General features: G+C 43.7%; 1 protein-coding gene across 3 annotated transcripts; it reads right to left on the reverse strand.

Annotated features, from left to right (window-relative positions):
* Positions 1 to 2,406: 2,406 nt before the first annotated feature.
* Positions 2,407 to 17,720, reverse strand: MRO (maestro). Of its 3 annotated transcripts, XM_081263213.1 has the most exons (7): positions 17,187 to 17,720; positions 11,812 to 11,911; positions 10,246 to 10,392; positions 8,992 to 9,174; positions 5,469 to 5,624; positions 4,680 to 4,787; positions 2,407 to 4,335 (listed from the first exon to the last, which is right to left on the reverse strand). In XM_081263213.1, the coding sequence occupies exons 2-7, from the start codon at positions 11,905 to 11,907 to the stop codon at positions 4,282 to 4,284; spliced, it is 744 nt and encodes a 247-aa protein (XP_081119339.1). In that variant the 5' UTR covers positions 11,908 to 11,911; positions 17,187 to 17,720; the 3' UTR covers positions 2,407 to 4,281. The 3 variants fall into 3 exon arrangements, with proteins under 3 accessions (XP_081119339.1, XP_081119340.1, XP_081119338.1); XM_081263214.1 differs by lacking the exon at positions 4,680 to 4,787; XM_081263212.1 differs by lacking the exon at positions 2,407 to 4,335 and having other exon boundaries at positions 4,346 to 4,787.
* Positions 17,721 to 20,568: the final 2,848 nt, after the last annotated feature.

Here is a 20,568-nt window from a genome sequence, read left to right on the forward strand (position 1 = left end):
GCGACTGTTATTAACATTGGTAATGAACTTTCAGCCTTAAAATTTAAGGAAAGGCTTAAATGCCATGCTAATTATAAGTATGTATGTGTTACAGCTGCCAAGTACAATGCTTCTCTCTGGGATTGGGAGAAGGTTAAAAACCATTTATTAGGTATTTGGCAAAATAGTAATAATAGCTTGGATATTCTGGAACTTCATCACCATATCCAAGACATTCAAAATAATAGAGCTGATTTTTCAGATCCTTCTTCTTTGGCTAACCAAATATTGAAGGAGTTAAATGGATTCAACCCTGGAAATATTCTTAAACACTCCGCTTGGTACATTATTGGATTATTCTCTTTGCTGTTAATTCTCTTTTGTATTGTAACTATAGGATGGCGAGTCCTCCAATCAAGAATCCGGGGACTCCAGAGAGTGAACCGCCGCCTCATTGTTAAGAATAAAAAGGGGGAATATGTGGGGAGCCATTCTGACACGTGATTGGGTGACTCCCGTTAAGGGCCTGAGGCACTCTGGCTGTGTCGGAGTTATCCCGACCCTTTCCTGATGAGAGAGCCCATCCGTGTGGGGGTGTGCGTAACCACTGACCCTGGAGACCCAATCACTGACCCTGACCTTGGAGTACAGCCCCCCCTCAACCTTCATTGGATGGAATTCTCCCCTGAATCTCTTGTTTCCCCCAAATAAAAGGCTGATCCCCGGCGTGTTCGCTCTCTCTCTCTCCTGCTAGCCCAGAGTAATCCTCGCTGCCCTGCTGAGCGGCTGGAGGCAGGGAAACAGGGAGACCGAGCCGTCTCGGACCTAGCATTAAAATAAGGTATTGTCTGTGTGTTTTATTTTGATCTCTTCTAACTAACTGAATGCCAGAACCTCATTAATGAAACCACTGCGCAGGCCGCGTGGTAGACCAGGTTCCTCCTTCACACAGGGATCTCCGACATTCTCCTTTGTGGCTGGTGATTTGGCTTCTTATGTGGTGGTTGGCTTCCCCCAGAGCGCAAGAGGAAGCAGCCCAGCATGGTGGCCCTTTCTTCACATTCTAAGGGGTAAGACAGTCACAGGACTAACCTGAGTTCAGGGGAGAGGACTGTACAGGGGCATGAATATCAGGAGGTTTGGTTCACTGCAAGGGATAAAATGGCTGCCATGGAATCTTGAAGTTAAATCATCCAACAGCAAATTAAATCAACTAAAGGACACTAACTGCATAGATTTTTCAACTTGAGAATAGGTAAGTCCATCCACCTTCCCCCACCCCCACCTTTTTGAGTGCCAGCAAATTCAGATGTGTCTCATGCCACTTACTGATCGCTTCAGAGAACCACATCAGATTTTTAAATCAACGTTGCAAGGTAGTTTAAACATGCCAACATCTGGGGAAGGAGAGCAATCACAGCTTAGGCCCTTCCCACCTGCTCCCGAGCCTCACTCCTAGGAGGTCCTGCTGTCACTCCACCTTCAAGACAGGAAGAAAGAAGCTCCACTGAGAGTTGGCACTTGCTGCCTTGTCTGCCATCTCCACATCCTTTCTCCCAGAATGCTCCAGTGCACCCTCAACTCTCAGAGCCCGGGATCTGGGAGAAAGGGCAGGAAACTGAGTTCCTGGTTCTCAGAGTGCCACTTTAGATCCTTCTGAATGTTTTTATGACCTTTTCATGATTTCCCTCTTGGTGATCTTTCGATTTCCAAAACTGAACACAGTGTTCCGGATGACCAGTACTGCATGCAGTGGTGGTATCAGAATTACCGCAGGGGAAGCTTGGGAACCAGTCGAGTTGATGGAAAGCAGAGAAACTAAGCATTTTTCCCCTCTGAAATTATGTTGCCCAAATTTGAAAAAAGAAAATGAAAAAAAAAAATCATGTTGCCCAGGCTGGTCCTGAACTCGGATGTTCAAATGATCTTCTTGCCTCAGCCTCCCAAATAGCTGGGACTACAGGTTTGCACCACCAAACCCAACTGGAACTTTTTATAAGAGTGATGTGATCCCTCAGATAACTAGGATTGGTCACCAAACCATTGGCATTTCGGTCAAGAAGTGATTAGTGATGAGCACTTAGCTCATTTAAATGAATAAAAATGTAAATCAGGTATCACAGCAGCAGTTAAATGTGTTTAATAGAGGAGCAGAGATGAGGGTTTTTATTTTATTTTTATCTGTTTTGTTTTAATTTATTAATTTGTTCTATTCATGATAGCAGAATGCTCTTTGATTCATTGTACACAAATGGAGCACAATGTTTGACTTCTCTGGTTGTAAGGTCACACCATTCATGCAATTATACATGTACCTAGGGTAATGATATTCGTCTCATTCCACCATCTTTCCTACCCCCATATCCTTTCCCCCCTCCCCTTTACCTCATCCAAAGTTTGTCCACTCATCCCTTGCCCCCTGCCCCATTATGGATCAGCATCCACTTATCAGAGAGAACACTCCGGCCTTTGGTTTTTTGGGTTTGGCTTACTTTGCTTAGCATAATATTCTCTAACTCCATCCATTTACCTGCAAATGCCATAATTTTATTCTCTTTTATTGCTGAGTAATATTCCATTGTGTATATATGCCACAGTTTCATTATCCATTCATCTACTGAAGGGCATCTAGGTTGGTTCCACAGTTTGGCTATTGTGAATTGTGCTGCTATGAACATTGATGTGGCTGTGACACTGTAGTATGCTGATTTTAAGTCCTTTGGGTATAGACCAAGGAGTGGGATAGCTGGGTCAAACAGTGGTTCCATTCCCAGTTTTCTAAGGAATCTCCATACTACTTTCCAGATTGGCTGCACAAATTTGCAGTCCCACCAGCAATGTATGAGAGTGCCTTTTCCCCCCACACCTTCGCCAACATTTATTGTTGTTTGTATTCTTAATAACTGCCATTATGACTGGAGTGAGATGAAATCTTGGAGTAATCTTTATTTATATTTCTCTAATTACTAGAAATGTTGAACATTTTTTTCATATATTTGTTGATCGATTGTATATCTTCTTCTGAGAAGTGTCCGTTCAGCTCCTTAGCCCATTTATTGATTGGATTGTTTTATTTTTTGGAATTAAGTTTTTTGAGTTCTTTATATATTCTGGAGATTAGTGCTGTATCTGACATGCATGTGGCAAAAATTTGCTCCCAAAATGTAGGCTCTCTGTTCACCTCATTGATCATTTCTTTTGCTTAGAAGAAGCTTTTTAGTTTGAATCCATTGTTTTGTTTTTGGTTCTAAGGATTGAACCCAGGGGGACTTAACCACTGAGCTACATCCACAGCCTTTTTTCTATTTTATTTAGAGATGGGATTTCACTAATTTGCTTAGGACCTTGCTGAGTTGCTGAGGCTGGCTTTGAACTCATGATCCTCCTGTCTCAGCCTCTCAAGCTGCTTGGATTATAGGAGTGTGCTGAGATTTTTCTTGTTTGTTCTGCCTTTCACCATCAAAGTTTCCCTGAAAAGTAACTGCACACAGGTTCCAGAAATCAGACTGTATGGATTTGAATTCTGGCTCCACTGATTGTCTTGGACAAGTTACTTACTTTTCCCATGCCTTAGTTTTCTCATTATAAGCTGAGAACAATAATAGTACCTATCTCATAGGGTTGATATAAATATTAAATAATAATTGAAAAAAGTTCTTAGTGTCGGATAAATTGTAAACACTCCCAATAAATATTACTGTTTTATTCCATAAGTTATCAACCTGAGGATTTTCAACACATACTTCATAGATTTTTTTTCTCTTCACTAGTTCTTTTTAAAGATATCTTGAAGACCATGCCATAAAAAGACCATGAAAAACTAAAGATACCCTGCAAGCTATTTTCTTGGTATCTTGGCCAATTTTAAATAAGTCTTGGCAAGAAAAAGCATTAATAGCAAATAGTGAAATATCAATAGCAAATACACGTTAAAAAAAATTAAGGTAACCATTTTTCCACTAAGCTCAGAAGTTTCATATTAGAGATACAAGATATTTGGCAGCCACGAACTTAAGAAGGAAATAGCTGAGAAATAAGCACTAAACAAAACTGCATATACTTTATGTGTTTTTAGGAAAATATTCTCTCATTAAATTTGTTTGGGAGAAGATGAGATATGTGAAAGCAATTTAGAATTTTACTTTGGGTATAATTATGCAATTCCACGGTATTACTTTTGCCCCCATCTGTTCTCCTGACATCCTCTTTTCTAGCAGAAGAGGCATCCAATGAGACAAAACAGAGGGAACACAAGGGCCCCCGCAGGACACTCGTGTGGGACCATTCTCCTGCCTCTCCCACTTACAGAATTTTATTTGCGTAGAAGAACTGCAGGAGCTCTGGATGATAGTGACTCTGAAAGAAATTAGCAAAGGTACATGTGAGGGAGGGACTCAGTAAACCTCCTAGATATATCTAGTGGACAGCTGCAGATTCAGGGCACTGGGATAGGCAATAGGAGAGTAGGTAGCATCGCCTGCACTTAGCTAATGACCTGAATTGGAACTGCCCTGACACTGTGTGCCTAACTCCCAGGTGTTCACCACTTACATACACAGCATCATGAGTCAATCACAATTGGATAATTGATCTGAGACATTTTATGGGTGGATAACTCCCTCATGTGCTTGGCCACCTTTGTCTTAAACACTGGGAGGGCAGGGACTGAGGAGAATTTTCTCCTGCCCTGGCTCGCTCACCAGCTGCCTGGAGAGTTTGGGATTCCTTTGATCTTCTTCTGTCCGGAAGCTGTTTTCGTTTCTCAGTTTCAGATACGGAGAACAGGCTCGAAAAGTTGTTTTGCAAGCCTGAGGGGGAAAAATATGACCATCCTATTGGCAAAAATATCAGAATTCTAGAATCCCAAGCAGGGAAGGGTATCCCAAAGAAGTGGACCCAATCTATGGTCAGGGCCACTACACTACAATGTGAAAGTGACTTTACAGGTAGTTTACAGACTTGAACTTACTTACTTATGCTTGTGAAATGCCATGCCTATAATCAGGGGCTGGTGGGGAGGGGACAGCATTGCTTGGGAGTTTACACAGTACTTGTCATGGGAACCCTGAATGCTGAATTCAATATCTCCCCCCCCCCCAACACAAATGGTTTCAAAACTCTTTGCTCCCAGTTTTGAAACATTCACCCAGGCCTGAGGTTGATCCAACCTTGTTAGGGCACATTTTCTCCAAGAGCAAAACAGTTCCATAGGGAATCTTTAACAGGTGCAGTGACAGTCACTAATTGTGTGAATAGATATGTGAATAGATATCCTCATTTCATGAACCTAAACCTGCACCCTCTGCCCACCCACCCTGAACCTGAGCTCATCTGGCCTTGACAGGCACTAACATGGGCAGGTGGGGCAGGAAAACATCTTTGTTCGGGAAAGGATGACATGTTGGGGAGGCAAGTTCTTCAGGATTCATGGGGACACGCTGCTAGTTTCATAAGGGCATTGACAAGAACATGCAGAATCATGGTCTTACCGTGGCAACCTGTGGGTTTCTGTCCTGTAAATGGATCAGGAGGGAATCTCGAGTCTGCTTAACCTGACGGGTGAAAAACTTCTTCCATTTCCACCCAGCAAAGGCCGCCAGTTGCCCCAGCAAGACAAAGGCCAAGTATCTCATGCTGTCGTTCTCCTGCGAGTTCCCATCAACAAAACAAAAAGAGGCAGGTCACCACCAAGAGACAAAAGTGTCAGAGCACATGGCTCCCACCACAGCCATCGTTCCGCATGGACATCACAGGGTGGGCCTCCAGACACAGAGCTCTTCCCCTCTCTTTTACATAAACGGACAGACACTAACTGGTGTCATGCACCTTGGTTTTACTACCCATCTATATAGAAGCTCTTTCCACCTAAACACAAAAGGAATTTTCATACTTTTTCTCTTTTCTTTTGCTTTATTGCATCATGATTCACTTGATCAGTCTCCTGTTACTTCTAGCATTTCCCCAGGTCAGCTCTCTCCTTTTTTTTTTTTTGGTACTGAGAATTGAACTCAGGGTTGCTTAACCACTGAGCCACATCCCCAGCCCTTTTAACTTTTTGTTTTTTGAGGCAAGTTCTCACTAAGTTGCTTACAGCCTCACTAAATTGCCAAGGCTGGCTTTGAACTTGAGATTCTCCTGCCTCAGCCTCCTAAATGGGCTGAGATTATAGGCATGCACCACTGCACCCAAGTAGGTCACCTCTCTCTACTTTTGGTCTGAGTTCCTTCTACCTGTAGTGGAAATAAGGATTGTGTTTCCCCCACCACAACCACCACTCTCTTCTTTTACTCTGATGAGTTGGCTCCTCCCTGAGCACAGGTGAGCGGACTCAGCCCTCCCTTTATCTCCTTTGTGAGCTGTTTGCCCCATGTGTCTCTCTTTCCAGATGAGAAGTCCAGGGCCCAGGGCATTTCAGTGACTTTCCCAGAGTCACACTGTCAGGTAACAGAACCAGCATAGGATGCCAACCATTTGACTTTAGTGCACAGATTTTTATATCAGTGCTTCATGGTTCTGTTCAGCTCCAAATAAACCAGAAGGAACAAGGCCAGGGTGGGCCACTCCAGGAAGCAAGGAGCACCTAGAACTGGGGTCACAAAGACTCAGCAAGACTGAGTACCACTGACCGTTTTGTGAAATATTTAAATATATATTTTATATATTTTAATATACAAATATGTTTATATATTCTTCATATATTTTAACATATATGTACTTTTCTATATTATAATAAATATAAATTGTATATTTAAAAATATACATTTAGTGCTGGGTACAGTGGTGCACACCTATAATCCCAGTGGCTCAGAAGGCTGAGGCAGGAGGATCACAAGTTGTAAGCCAGCCTCAGAAACTTAGAGAGCCTTAAGCAACTTAGAGAGACCCTATCACTAAATAAAATATTATAAAAGGGCTGGGGATGTAGTTCAGTGGTTAAGCAACCCTGGACTCCATCCCCAGTGCCAAAAATAAATAAATAAATAAGTTTAAAAATATATATATTTAGCAAATGTGACATATACAGAATTACCTCAAGGTTGCTATTTTGTTCACTGCCCTATCGGTGGGTGAATGCACCCCTTCCAAAGCCCTCCCCTATTGCCGAGATAGACAGGAAAGCATAAGACAGGTGCATGTCCCCCAGGAGTCTGCCAATCATCCAATGGGGGCACAGGCACTAACATAAAGCAGGCAGCAAAGAACGCTGACTGTGACAGAGAAATAAACTGTCAGCAAGGAACTCAGAAAGAGAATTTCCTCAGGATACATTGCCAAGGATTTCTCACCAAAAATCACGGGCAAGGTGGGTTTTAAAAAGCTGCTCAATCCAAAATAAGCCTTGGGTTGTGGTTGTGACTCAGTGGTAGAGCGCTTGCCTAGCACGTGTGAGGCCCTGAGTTTGATCCTCAGCACCACATAAAAAAAAGATAAATAAATAAAAAGGTATTGTGTCCATCTAAAAAAAAAAAAAAGGAAGGAAGGAAGGAAGGAAGGAAGGAAGGGAGGGAGGGAGGGAGGGAGGGAGGGAAGGAAAGTAAGGCTGAAGTTCAGATGACTCCTCTAGAGAGATTTAATGCCACATTTGCTGGCATTGCAGGGTGGTGAGGTAAAGACCCTCCTCTCCCTTCCTCAGGGAGGTCTGGTGTATATTCAAGAGCAAAAATCTGTCTCTCTCTGAAAGAAGGTGGGACAACTACGCCAGCAGCTTCTATATAAGCTGCAAGCTTCATAATCTCACGGTCTCTCTTGCTCTCATGTGGGGCTGGCACCCCTGCTTGCTCTGTGCGGCTTCCTGGGGAACTAGGGTGTGACAAACTGATTCGAGTGGCTCTGGGAGCAAATAAAACGCCTGTTCCCCATTCAACAGGTCTTGCCTTTCAGAGAGGTGAGAATAACTGCAGCAGGCTGACTCACTGCTGGAAAACTAAGGCTCTTGGACTCCTTTCCCATGGTTCAGACTAAATGCTGTCCCAGCACAATTCTTGCTTGGTGTCTTTTCATCTGGTAGTTACCAGGGCAGGGGCTGCAGCCAGAGAGCTTGCTTTTCCTATCCCCTGACAGGCTCTGCAAACCTTGGGCAGGTTCCAACCTTTCTGTGCCTTGGCTTCCTCATCCATAAAGTGAGGATAATTACAGAGCCTCCCTCACAGGATGACTGCAAAGACCATAGAAGATGCTCCATGTAAATGGCCTTGCACCGTATGTGGCACACAGGAAGGGCTCACTAGGTGTGACTATTGTCATTCTTACATGTAGGAGGGAGTGCTGACTACACGCTGCTCACTGTCATCAGCATACAATATTCACTCCTCTATTAAGATGAAAACTCCTTAAGGAGTAGTGATGGAATACCACATCTTTTATGGCTTTCTTAACCAGCATACAGTATGGTACTAGTCTCTGAACAAGATTCATTAATGTTATGGTTTGGATCTGAAGCATCCCCTAAAGGCTCATGTGTTGAAGGCTTGGCCCCCAAAGCAGCAGTGTTTAGAGGTGGGACTTTGGAGCCCTGATCTCATCAATGGATTAATCCATGAAGGGATTCATAGCTGGATGGCATTGCTGGAAAGTGGTGGAAACTGAAAGAAGTGGGGTCTAATTGGAAGAAGCAGGTCACTAGAAGCATGACCTGGAAGGATATATCTTGTCCCCAGTCCTTTTCTTGCTCTCTTTCTCTCTCCTTCCCATGCATCCCAGCTGCCATGGGTGAGCACTTTTCCTTCACCATGTCCTTCCACCATGATGGTCCACCTCACCTCAGGTCCAAAGCAATGGAGCCAGCCAACCATGGACTGGAACTTCTAAAAGTGTGAGCCATAATGAATCTTTCCTCCTTTAAGTTGTTTATGTCAGATATTTTGTTCTCAGCAATGAAAAGTGACTAGTACAATGAATGAATAAGTGAATTATATAGACCTTATTCCCTGAGCAACAAACTACCCAGGGCTGTCACTGCTAATCTCACTTTGATTTTAATACCCCCCAATTTTTATGAGTTGTGTCACTTACATCATCCAATAAAGTCCTGATCTGAAGCGTGATGTCTACAAAGAAGGAGCCCAAACCTTTGCCCTGAATCTTGCCCAGGATGATGGTCAGTGTCTTCATACTCTCGTGGATGACTTCAGAACTCACGGGGTCATACAATCCATGCACCAGCAGATCTAGCATAATTTTCTTGTGTTTTCTCACCTGTTATCAAGGTTTGAAGACATTACTAAGCACGGAAATTGCTCTCTGTAAGTCCAAAAACAACTCCACTTCTAATCTTCCAGTAACCTAAGACTTGGAGTGAGAGACTCTGGCTTTCTTCAGGGTCTGCTGCAACTCTCATCAAGATGCCAGGGCTTCTATTAGCCCAACCCAGGAGCCCAACTCAGTCTTGGAAGGACAGAAAGAGCAAGCTAGAGGTGGCCTCTGGGTAGGTGAGACGAGTAGGATACTTCAGGAGGGTGGTGGACCAGGGTGACTCAGAGGTCTGAGGAGGGTTAGGTACCTTTATGAAGAGGAGGACTTGAAATGACCACTGAAGTTGACACATACTAAAGAAATAGGAGTGAAAGGGAGCTTTTACTTAAAAAAAAAAAAAAAAAACATGAGGAAATCACTGGAATTCCCAAGGAAGATGATGTTGGCATATAACGCTCCTGCCTGTAGCTACTGCCCGTGGTTGGAGATGCTGAAATGACCCTGAATGAGCCATGCCCTGGAACTATCTGCTCTTCCTGGGTGTGGAAGGGAAATGTGACTTGTCAATATTAACAGAATGTGACAAAGGTAACGGGATGACACTCACATGGCTACTTTACATTATGCGACATTCCACTGTGGCAGACAGGAGTAATACCCTCCTGCTGGCCTTGAAGAATAAAGCTGCCACCTGTGAGAAGGTGGCCTCAGGGCACTGGGACTGGCCCCCAGAGGACAGCCAGCCAGAGGACAGAAATCTCAGTCCTAGAATTGGAAAAGCCAAATTGTGCCAAAACCACATAAGCTTGGAAGAGGACCCTGAGCTTCAGAAGGACACAGTCCAGCCTGTGGGGTCCCGGCCTTGCAAGACCCTGAATGGAGGACCCAGGTGAGCTGTCCCCAGACCCCTGGTCCACAGACACTATGAATAACTATCACATGTTGCTTTATGCTGCTAAGTCTGGTGGTTTGTTAGAGGGAAATGGTACTAGTCCAGGGGGTACCCCACCCAAGCCTGGGCACCACCCACGAGGGCTGGAGGGTTTGGGGACTCAGCTCCACATCCTTCCTCACCTGGTCAGGGGCTTCACAAGCCATGGTGCCCAGGCCTCTCATTGCCAGGTGGCGCTTTTTGACATTGGGGTCCCGAGCTCTTTCTGCCAAGATGAAAAACACATTCTTTGAAGACTCCTGCTTCTGGAACTTGAATTTCCAAGAGACCTGGGAGGTAGATCAAAAGTGTGTTAACTGGGAGTGTTCAGAGTCATGCTCTGAACCCAGCCCCATTCTCTCCCTCTAAAGAAAATTCTCCTGTCATTGCCTGCTTGGTTTTGCTCTTCTTTATCCAACTAAAGATAGTTGTGTGTGTGTGTGTGTGTGTTTTACCAGGGATCAAATCCAGGGCTATGTTAAGCATATATTGTACCACTGAGCTGCACCCCAGCCCCTTTAAATGTCTAATTTTTGTTGGAGAATATATTAATTTGATCTATATAATGAAGAAATTAAAGGGGGGAAGTGAGAGGGGGAAGTGAACTAATGCAGGCTGGTGTTGAGCTGTGTTTGGGGGGGAATTATGGAGAGAGATGCTCAATAGCTGTGAGGAGGGTGACAAGTTGAAAAGAAAGGGACTTTAGAAAGGTTGATGTGGGCTGAGAATACACATCCCTTTCAAAGTACATATTGATATTTCACTCACTTTGAAGAGTTTCCTAACCCTCTCCCTCCAGCCCCTCCCCATCTTTCTGCTCCACTTTGTAGCTTAACACCTTCAATGACATGTCTCTATGGTGCGTGCTTCCCTGCTTCCCTCTCCTATTCTGTTCTGAACGCTCAGCAATTGGGCTGATGTTCCCCCCTCTCCATCCCTCCACGTGGCTCATTCCAAGGGTCCATTCTCAGCAGTCACCTTAAGCTCGTAATAGCATATGACACAACTGGCAAAGCACATCCACAAAAATCTGTTACACATCTACAAACATTTCAGGGTACTTGAAGGCTGTCCCAACTCAGGAATGCATGCATCTGAGCAATTAAGACTGGGAACAGGAATGCATGAATAACGCAAATTGGGGAACACTGTGTGTCTGATGCAGAAAACTTCAAAGCCCTAACTCTAAGTGACTGCTGGGCCAGAGATGGGGCAAGAGATGGATGCCCCCTGTAGTGAGCAGTTGAACTCTGATGCCAGGAAGGCCCTGCTGTTCTTTAGAATGCAGAACAGACAGTATTAAAGTCAGAATCCAGACAATGAAAGATCCAGATAAGATCAATGACAAAAGCCACTGCCCTCCCCCCACCATCGTGTGTGTGTGTGTGTGTGTGTGTGTGTGTGTGTGTGTGTGTGTGTGTGTGTTAGGAGGGAGGGTTTGGATCCAGGTCTCTTTCCATAGTGCTATTGATGAGATTTAGTAATATGCAAGCTTCATGGTCATTTCTGAATATTTATCATGGTTCATTCTATATTTTTACTATTGGGTTAGCAGCAAGTTAAATCCCTCTCAACTTATCTTCTTGTCTTCTCATAAATATTCTACCCATATTAAAAGAATTCACATCCAATTTTTTTCTTTCCAGAAAGAACTTCAAAATGGCTTTTGGGAGGGAACATTTAAATGTGCATGATATTTGGGATCAGACCTTGGAAAAGAAAGCTATCATTGATGTCATTTTCCTCTTGGGCTGGGAAGGAGGTACAGAAGAAGGCTGGTCCGGGATACTCTGTGTTTGGTCCATGGAACTAAAAGAAGAAGAAGAGAAAAGCCAAGATCATCACATGAGCTACAAACCCCTCCAAAGCCTCATCATTGACAAACACTGCAAAGCGCTTTTCCAGGGAGGATAGGAAAAGGTGACAACCCCAGGCCTGTCCTTAGGAACCTTTACCTTGGTGAGGAGACAGAGAGTCACATAAAAAGTGAAAGAGCAATTCCAGGCAGCCCAAGAGGAGTAGCAGCTTGGGGCTCAGGGCCCACACCCTGGCTTTCCATTCCATCCTGCAGACTTCTTGTCTCACAATCACCCAAGAAATAAAATTCAGATTCCTGAGCTCCACCCACAGAATCCTTGAGAGTTGAAATCAAGAGTGGCCTCATATTTTGTGTTTTTAAAGCTCCCCAAAAATGTCAATAGGTACTCTTTTTTTGGAAGGGATCTTGATACTCTTTACTGTTTTAAAATAGACATACTCTTTTGCTCAGCAATTCTTTATTCTTACAGAATTATCACATCACATAAAGGACAGCCAACATAGCACTGTAACAAATAAAAATGTGTCTTTCCATGATTATAATTTAAGTAAACTACATCTAATTACACCTGTACAACTCTTTGATGTCTACTATGTATGCAGTCATTTAAACGAATATTGGGCATATCTACATGTGCCAAAATTCTCTCCAAAACAGGTTGTTGAGTGAAAAGTGAAAATCAAAGTGTACAGTATGTTACCATCTGTGTAAAATCAAATTGAGAGAAATACTGATTACATTGTGTTTGCATCTGCATAAAACAGAAGACCCAGGAAACCTAACAAAGATGGCCACTGCGGTGGAAATTCACTCCCTAATCTCCAGTCCTACTTTCTCCATCCGTCATCTCTGGTCGATGGACCTGTCTGCAACCATTGTGATAGGAACCCAGATAAAAACCTAGAAAATTATACCACCACCACCACTCCAGGTAGAAAGTTCTTCTCTTTTAACTGGCTGAACTAAGATTCTCTTTGTCAGAGTTGACAGCATTCCCGTAGGCCTTTGTTAAACAGTGGTTCTCACATTTGAGCATGCATAAGAAATCACCTGGCAGATGTGCTAAACATGCATTCCCAGGCCAGATCCCCAGAGTCTCTGACTGTGCACCTGGAGCAGACAGCTAAAAAAATATGATTTTTAGCAGACTCCTAGGTGAGACTGATACCAGGATGCAGCTGGCTTGGGTACCACACTTGAGAGCCACTGAATTAAGAGAAAGAAACCAAAGCAGCACAGGGTCACTTCCCCCTAGAATAAAGGGTTATAAACTTATATTGAGGCAGAAAGAAAGGAAAACCCCACAACAATAAAGAAAAACATGTTTGATTTTTTTTCTTTCTGGGGTTTTCTTTGACCTTATGTTCCAGTAGAACTTGCTACCTCTCAAGAGGAATGCTCTGAATCAGACCCAACAGATGCCTGACAATGAGTATGTTCAGTTTAAAAGAAGCCCAAATCCTGCAGGCTCGGGGCCTGCTCACTGAGAAGGGCATCAGCCTCATTGTAAACCAGCTGGTGTCGGTGTTCCAAGCCACAAGAAACCAGGCCTGAGCTCCTCCCCGTTGGGAAGGACAACAACCTGCTCCTTCATTTTTTATGCTTGACTTTTCTTGCAAGTTAGCAAAGCAGTTAAGGGTTCTAGCCAGCCAGGGCCGGGGTGGGGAGGGGGGGGGGGAGGCGGTCCCAGGCCTAAAAAACCAGGCAGCCAGTCTGGCCTTAATAGTTAGGTCTAGAGTTCAAGAATGTGGAAGGCTCTCAATCAGGGCAAAGGGAGGGACAGCTGAGCTTCATGGAAGTTTCAGGATATGTGGTCAGAGAGACACACACAGGCTCCATTTCCAGCTCACACCTGTCCCAGCAAAACCTTCCTCACCTGCCCACCTCCCTATCACAAAACAACCGTGCTCTCATTTAACCTCACAGTTGTCTCCCAGAGCTCATCTTGATCTCTGGTGAAAAATCAAAAGCATTTCTTGCAGTGTTGAGGGAATCTCCTATGTCAGAATTCCGTGGTACATGTTATAAACTGCAAGACTTCTCCAGAATTACTGGACAGAATCTTGGTGTGCATTGGGCCAGAGAATTGCACTTTTTGCACAAAGTTACATATGCTAGTATATGAAAACCTCTGACCTGGAAAATAATCCCAGGATTGGCATACCCCATAAAGCCACATATCATGAGAGAGCCCAGAAGTCCCAGGAGGAGCAGGGGTAAGAGAGAAGCACATCGATGTCTTTGCAAAGAACCAAGGATTGATAGGATAGCATGCTTGTGAGGCAATGAATTTCACTGTTGCTATAGTTGGAATACAGTTTGTCCCTTCCAAAACTCATGTTGAAATTTAATCATTATGAGAGAGTAAGAGGTGGGACCTTTAATGGGTGATTAAGGCTCTGCCCTTCTGAGATTAGCCTACTCATGCAATTAAAGGATTAATAGGTTATCTCCAGAGTGGGTCTGCTATGACGTTTAGTTTGGCTTGGTCTCTTCCGTTCACCTGGTCTCACCGTGGGTTGTCCTACAACAGCTCTGGACTCTGTCAGCAAGGACGCCATCATTTGATGTGATCCCTTAACCTTGGACCAGAATTGTGAGCCAAAATAAGCCTCTTTGCTTTATAATGTACCCAATCTGTGGTACTGTGTAATTAGCAACAGAAAATTGACTAAGATGACTGTCAAAATAAAATTAAAAGCATAGCAGGGGCTGGGGGTGCAGCTTAGTGGTGGAGTACAAGCTTAGCAGGTGTGAGGCACTGGGTTCCATCCCCAGCACCACCACCAACAAAAACACAGGGAGATGTGCAACCATGATTTGTACTTTGCTAGAATGCTATTCTTAAATTTTCTTAAAAAAAAAAATTAGAAGGTAAATGAGAGTCACAAGGCCTTGCCTGGAGCTTGGTGTTTTCAGACTTGCAGTTTTTAAAAGAACACCCATCACCCACACACACCCCTACTGCCTGCAGTGTCTTTGCCTTTCAACCAGTTGCATCCTTTACACCCAATCCAACCAAAACAAAAGGATCATTCCCATCTGTTACAACACAGGATATGAGAGAGGAATGTTTAAACACACACAAAAATGAACACAGTACACAGATTCCAAGATTTCTTAGGCATTCTGACTCTTTCTAGAAGCCCACTCGCCCCTTAACAGTGGTTCTTCCTATTAGAAGGAGGCTTTTCTGTTGGGTTTCCAAGGCAGTCACAGATGCAGAGCCTACTGTGACCAAAACTTTGTTCATCCCTGTGTACATTGTTCAACTAATCCTTCTTCCTCTGGGAGACATTCCCTGTGTGTACTATGCCCAGACCCCTGGTTTTTACTACCCGGGAGGCCCTGGGGCTTGTCTTCATCACCATGCCTGGTCTTACTGAAAAGACATAGATTTGAAGTACCATAGAAGACTGTTTTTTGCTTTATGCCGACTCCCAGATGCCTTCGCAAACTTAAATCCTTCTGAATCAAAATATTAGGTTTATGATCAATAATCCTTTTACTCATTGAAGCCAAAAGGTATATGTTGAAGGCAAAATTTTAAACACTTGGATCTTTTCTCATCTGTAAAATTTTGAAGAAAAGAAACAGATTTCTAGCCATCCTTGCAACTCTAAGCTTATTAATAACAATAGGAATAAGTTACCAGCTATTAAACACTTTCACATGCAAGGCACTAGGTTAAACACTTTATATAGGTAGAGTGCAGGGGAAGCTGATTTAGCTGACCTCTACTGAACCAACCTGGAGAGCTAACTGTGATTCTCCAGGCTGCCTGGGAACTTTACCAACTATTGCTGCTGTGGCCCCACAGTAGTTTCATGTTTATCAAGAATTAGTTTATAACAATGTACTTGTTACTGTCACTGTGAAATTTTATTTGTCTGTTTGTTTGTGTTTTATTTTGCAGTGCTAGGGATAGAACCCAGGGCCCTGTGCATACTGGTCAAGCACTCCACCACTGAGCTACATCCTCAGCCTTGCAGCTGTGAAATTTAATTAAATATAAACTAACAAAATATGAGTACACAAGAAAAGGAAGTTGTTTCTCTGAATGCAAGGTTGAATGTTTTAGGAGGATTTCATAACGGGAAGCTGCTAAAATATTGTTGTCTAATTAGGTATGTGAAGAGTAAAAGTTTTGGAAGTATATAATCATTTGGTATGATTTTTGGAACTGACATGATTCTATAGAAAGTGACTTTACAAGTGCCTTCCCAAGTGTATAAATTCTTGCTACATTTAAAGAAACTAAAGCTAGAACTCACAGATAAAGTATTATGCATATAGTTTATGCAAGAAAGACAATGCAGAAATGCCAACTAGTGGATTCATATTCAAAGAAAAGACCATGGCCCTGTATTAAAAATAAATTTTACATTTTAAGTAAAACACGTGAACTATTTACCATCTTTTATGATTCTCTTCTTTAATCAACTTCTTAATTAATTCTGTGAAATCCAGTCCCAATATCTCAAATAAGAGAACTTTTCTTTTCTTTTCTTTCTTTCCTTCCTTCCTTCCCTCCTTCCTTCTTTCCTTCCTTTCTTCCTTCTTTCTTTGGGTACTGGAGACTGAACTCTGTACCACTGAGTTACATTCCCAGTCTCTTTTATTCTGAAACAGGATCTTGTGAAGAAGCCCAGGCTGGCCTGGAACTTGTCACACTCGTGCCTCAGCTACCCATTAACTGGGATTTGTAAGTGTGCATCACCATGCTCGTCTTTAAATAAGAGATCTTTTATGATATTTCATTTAATCCTCACAATCTTTGAAAATTGTGTATAATTATTTATTTTAGAGAAGAAACGGGCTTAGAATAACATTAAACAACTCACCCAAAGTCAAATATAGCAGAGTTCAAGACTTCAAAATCTATACTGTTTTTCCCTTTCTGGATGACAAAATCTATACTTCTGTTTTAAGTCTGTATTCGGCTCCTAGACAACCTGTGCACTGACCACCTAAGTGTGTAGACCCTTCAATTTGAAGCATTGACGCCTTCCCACCAGTCCCTCCCACTCTAATGCTCTTTGTTGACAATAATCTATAATTTGTGAAAAGAGAAAAACAAATCTGTTTCATGGTCAACATTGTTCACTTGGGTTTTCCAACGAGAACATCCCAGATAGCTACTTCCTTAGGATTCCACTCCCTCTGACACTGTAACCGGAGTGGCATTCCAGGAAGGGGTTGGGAGCCAAGCGCGCAGGGGACTTCTCCTGCAGTTCGGGAGGCCTGAGGCTGCAATCCTCTTACCTGCGCTCCTGGGGTGGCTGTCAAGTGATGAACTGCTGCGGTGGGGCTGGAGGTTGGTCCTGGGCCACTCCCGGAGGGCTACTATTCCGGGGTGGAGCCAAATGTGATGACTCAGCTAAATCTTCCCAGTCCCGAATTTCTAACACACAAAAAGGGAAATTAAAAGGTGAAGCAGTGTCTGTTCAGGATAACGGGGCAGCACAGAGCGTGGGAAAGTGAGATTCGAATGGGGGTGGGGGGAATCAAAGTGTGTAAGATCGCGAGGTGGGGGCGGGAATTGCCCCGAATGACACCGACGACGTGGTTGGTTATGTCCTTTCGGTCCCCACACTGTGATGAGGTGTTTCTTCTTCCCGCTTGCTGTGCTTTCCCTTTATTCTTTCCTCTTGTCCAGTCTCATCCCCACTTTGTCCAGAAAGGACGGCAATTCTGAGGACCTTCCCCTGCACCAAATGACACCGCGCTGCCCAGCGACGTTCCCTCGTGCTGCCACTAGATGGCGCCATCACTCGATGCGCGGCTTCCCCGCGCTGTGGCCGCTGCCTTCCCCACACAATCGCGTTAGAGCCGCGTTTAATTTAAGAATGGGACGCTGTGTTCCATGCCAAGAACACCACTGTGACTGACAACTAAGGCTTTAACCGCTGACGCCCTTCCTGCTCCTGGAGCACCATACATCCCATTTAAACTCTCAGCAATTTAAATGGTTTATTGGTAAAAACATAAAAACGTGGGTCCTACAACCCCTGCAGACCTTAGGAGCCCTCTGCTGTCATCATTCCATCTTCCCTGAGCTTTTTCACCACTGCATAAATCTATGTGTCAATAATTATTTATTATCTGGTTACATCATGTTGGTTAATGCGAGCAATATGTCCTAAAAGAAAAAGAGCTTATTGCTAGGCTAATACGTAACACTGAAGAATACTCTCATGGTTCAAATCTTGACGTAAATATTACAAGGACTGTCCCATTTGATTCTTGCAACAAATCAAGGTAAGAACTCTCCCTACCATCCCCATTTTAAAACTGGTGAAACTGAGGCACGGAGAGATAACCTTGTCCAAGGTCATGCAGTTCATTAGTGGCAGAGTTAGAATTCAACCACAGGCACAGTGATCCCAGACTTGGACTTAGCCAGGATGCTATGCAGTGGACCAGTTTGGGAAATTCATTTAGGAAATAAGGGAACAAAAATAAACCAGAGAAATACATCAGAGTAAAGTAAAGAAACTCAGTGCTCCTGAAAAAATAAGAATAATGAGGCTAAAACAAAACCCTTTTTGGAATGGGCTCCAAGGGCACCACTGTTGACTTTAAAGGATACAATTTCAATAGAGTGACGGAAAAGGGAAGCTACACTGCCAAACCAAGGGGCCACAAGGAAAGAGGAAATTGAGATGTCTCCCTGCAAAAGGAAAGCAATAAATAGACTAGAAGAGACTGCAAGGTCAAGGAAAGGCATTCTGATTTTCTCGTGTGCTTTAAAAATAGAATAAAGCCTGGGCATGTTTGAGATCAGTGGCAGGAGAGCATTAAAATGTGCCAAGTGGTGACAGTGTAATAGGAAAATATGGAGGGAGGTGTGAAGGGTACCAGGGAAAGGGTTAGCTGTGGGCAGGAGGAAGAGAGAACAAGCCACAGAAACAAAGATGCATCAACATGAAAATGAGAGTTCACATGGAGTTACAAGTTCAGTTTTTCCAAATTAGCCTTGATCTTTTTGGTATAACCAGAGGTGGGTTCTGCAAGAGTGGGAAAAAGACATAATCCCAGCTGGGGACGTAGTTCAATGGTAGAGTGCTTGCCCAGCATGAGACCCTGGGCTCAATTCCCAGACTGGGGAAAAAAAAAAGACATAATTCATGTGCTGAATTGATCCATGTCGTGCTTAAAATCAAACCAGGACAGAGGAGGCTAGAGAAGGGACATCCACTCTGTGACTGTGAAGATTCTCTGTGAAATCTCACACCCATACTTGAGCAGAAACACACTTTTCTCCCCCCTAATGCTGTGAATCAAATCCAGGGCCTTGCACATGCCAGGCAAGCACTCTACCACTGAGTTATACCCCAGCTCCTACAGGAACGCTGTTAATACCCCCTTCTTTCTAATATTACTTTGTATTCAACTTTGAAGACATTTCACACAGAAATCAGAGAAACAGTGTCTTCTCTACTGATAAATGGGAAATCCAAGGGGGAGAGTTTCCTAAGTTTGGCTTAAAGCCATGAAGGAAATCAGGGCCAGAACTAGAACTGGTCTCCAGGAGCCCTCCTGGTGCTTACAGTGGCCTCATTTCAGCCCTCTCACAACCTTCTCATGAGTGACATGGGTAGAACTGAAATGGCCCCAGAGTGTTCCAGACACTGTACCAACCTGAGGAGAATCTGAAATCAGGGCACAAGGCCCAAGAGAACCCAATTCTCCTTACGTGGCCTTAGGCTGTAGCACAGTTCTTCTGGGAATAAGAGAGAAAGTTTCTTGAATAATTTGATTGCCACATATTGTTGTACTGATGACATGACGTCCTTAAAAGTAACACATCATAGTTATTTGATTTAATTGTTTAATGGTTTTCTTTCATCCTTTTGAAGGATTCCTCTTTGTCAGAGGTACCCCAGGGCTGATGCCACTGAGCCTGCATCCTGACAAAAAGTGTAATAGGCAGAACTAAATCCATCAACAATCCACTTGCCATTTAGACTTGGGAAATAGGGCCAAGTGACAGTCACCAATCAAAGACATTTTGTGGGAAGCCATTCTAACATGTGATTGGGTGACTCCCGTTAAGGGCCTGAGGCGCTTTGGCTGTGTCAAAGCTTTCCCGACCCTTTCCTGATGAGAGAGCCCATCCGTGTGGGGGTGTGCCTGACCACTGACCCCGGGGACCCAATCACTGACCCTGACCTTGGAGTGCAGCCCCCCTCAACCTTCATTGGATGGAATTCTCCCCTGAATCTCTTGTTCCCCAATAAAAGGCTACTCCCCGGCGTGTTCACTCTCTCTCTCTCCTGCTAGCCCTGAGTAATCCTCGCTGCCCTGCTGGGCGGCTAGAGGTGGGAACCAGAGAGGTGAGCCGTCTCGGATCTAGCAATATAAATAAGGTACTGTCTGTGTGTTTTATTTCGATCTCTTCTAACTAACTTTATGCCTAGAACCTCATTAATGAAACCACTGCGCAGGCCACGTGGTAGAACATTTCTCTTCAGTTCCACAACTGTCAAAAGCACCTCCTTGTGTGAGTATGCTTTGTTTGCTCTGGAAACTTGTCTAAAAGTGAGAGGTTTGTTTCCTCCTCATTTTCTCTCAACAGATATCCCCAAGTTAGGCCAAACCTTGTCTTGATTTTCATTTCTAAAAAGAAGTCAAGTCAGGGGCT

Source organism: Spermophilus citellus, assembly GCF_964194105.1.
Source record: "Spermophilus citellus genome assembly, chromosome: 12".
NCBI classification, from domain to species: domain Eukaryota; kingdom Metazoa; phylum Chordata; class Mammalia; order Rodentia; family Sciuridae; genus Spermophilus; species Spermophilus citellus.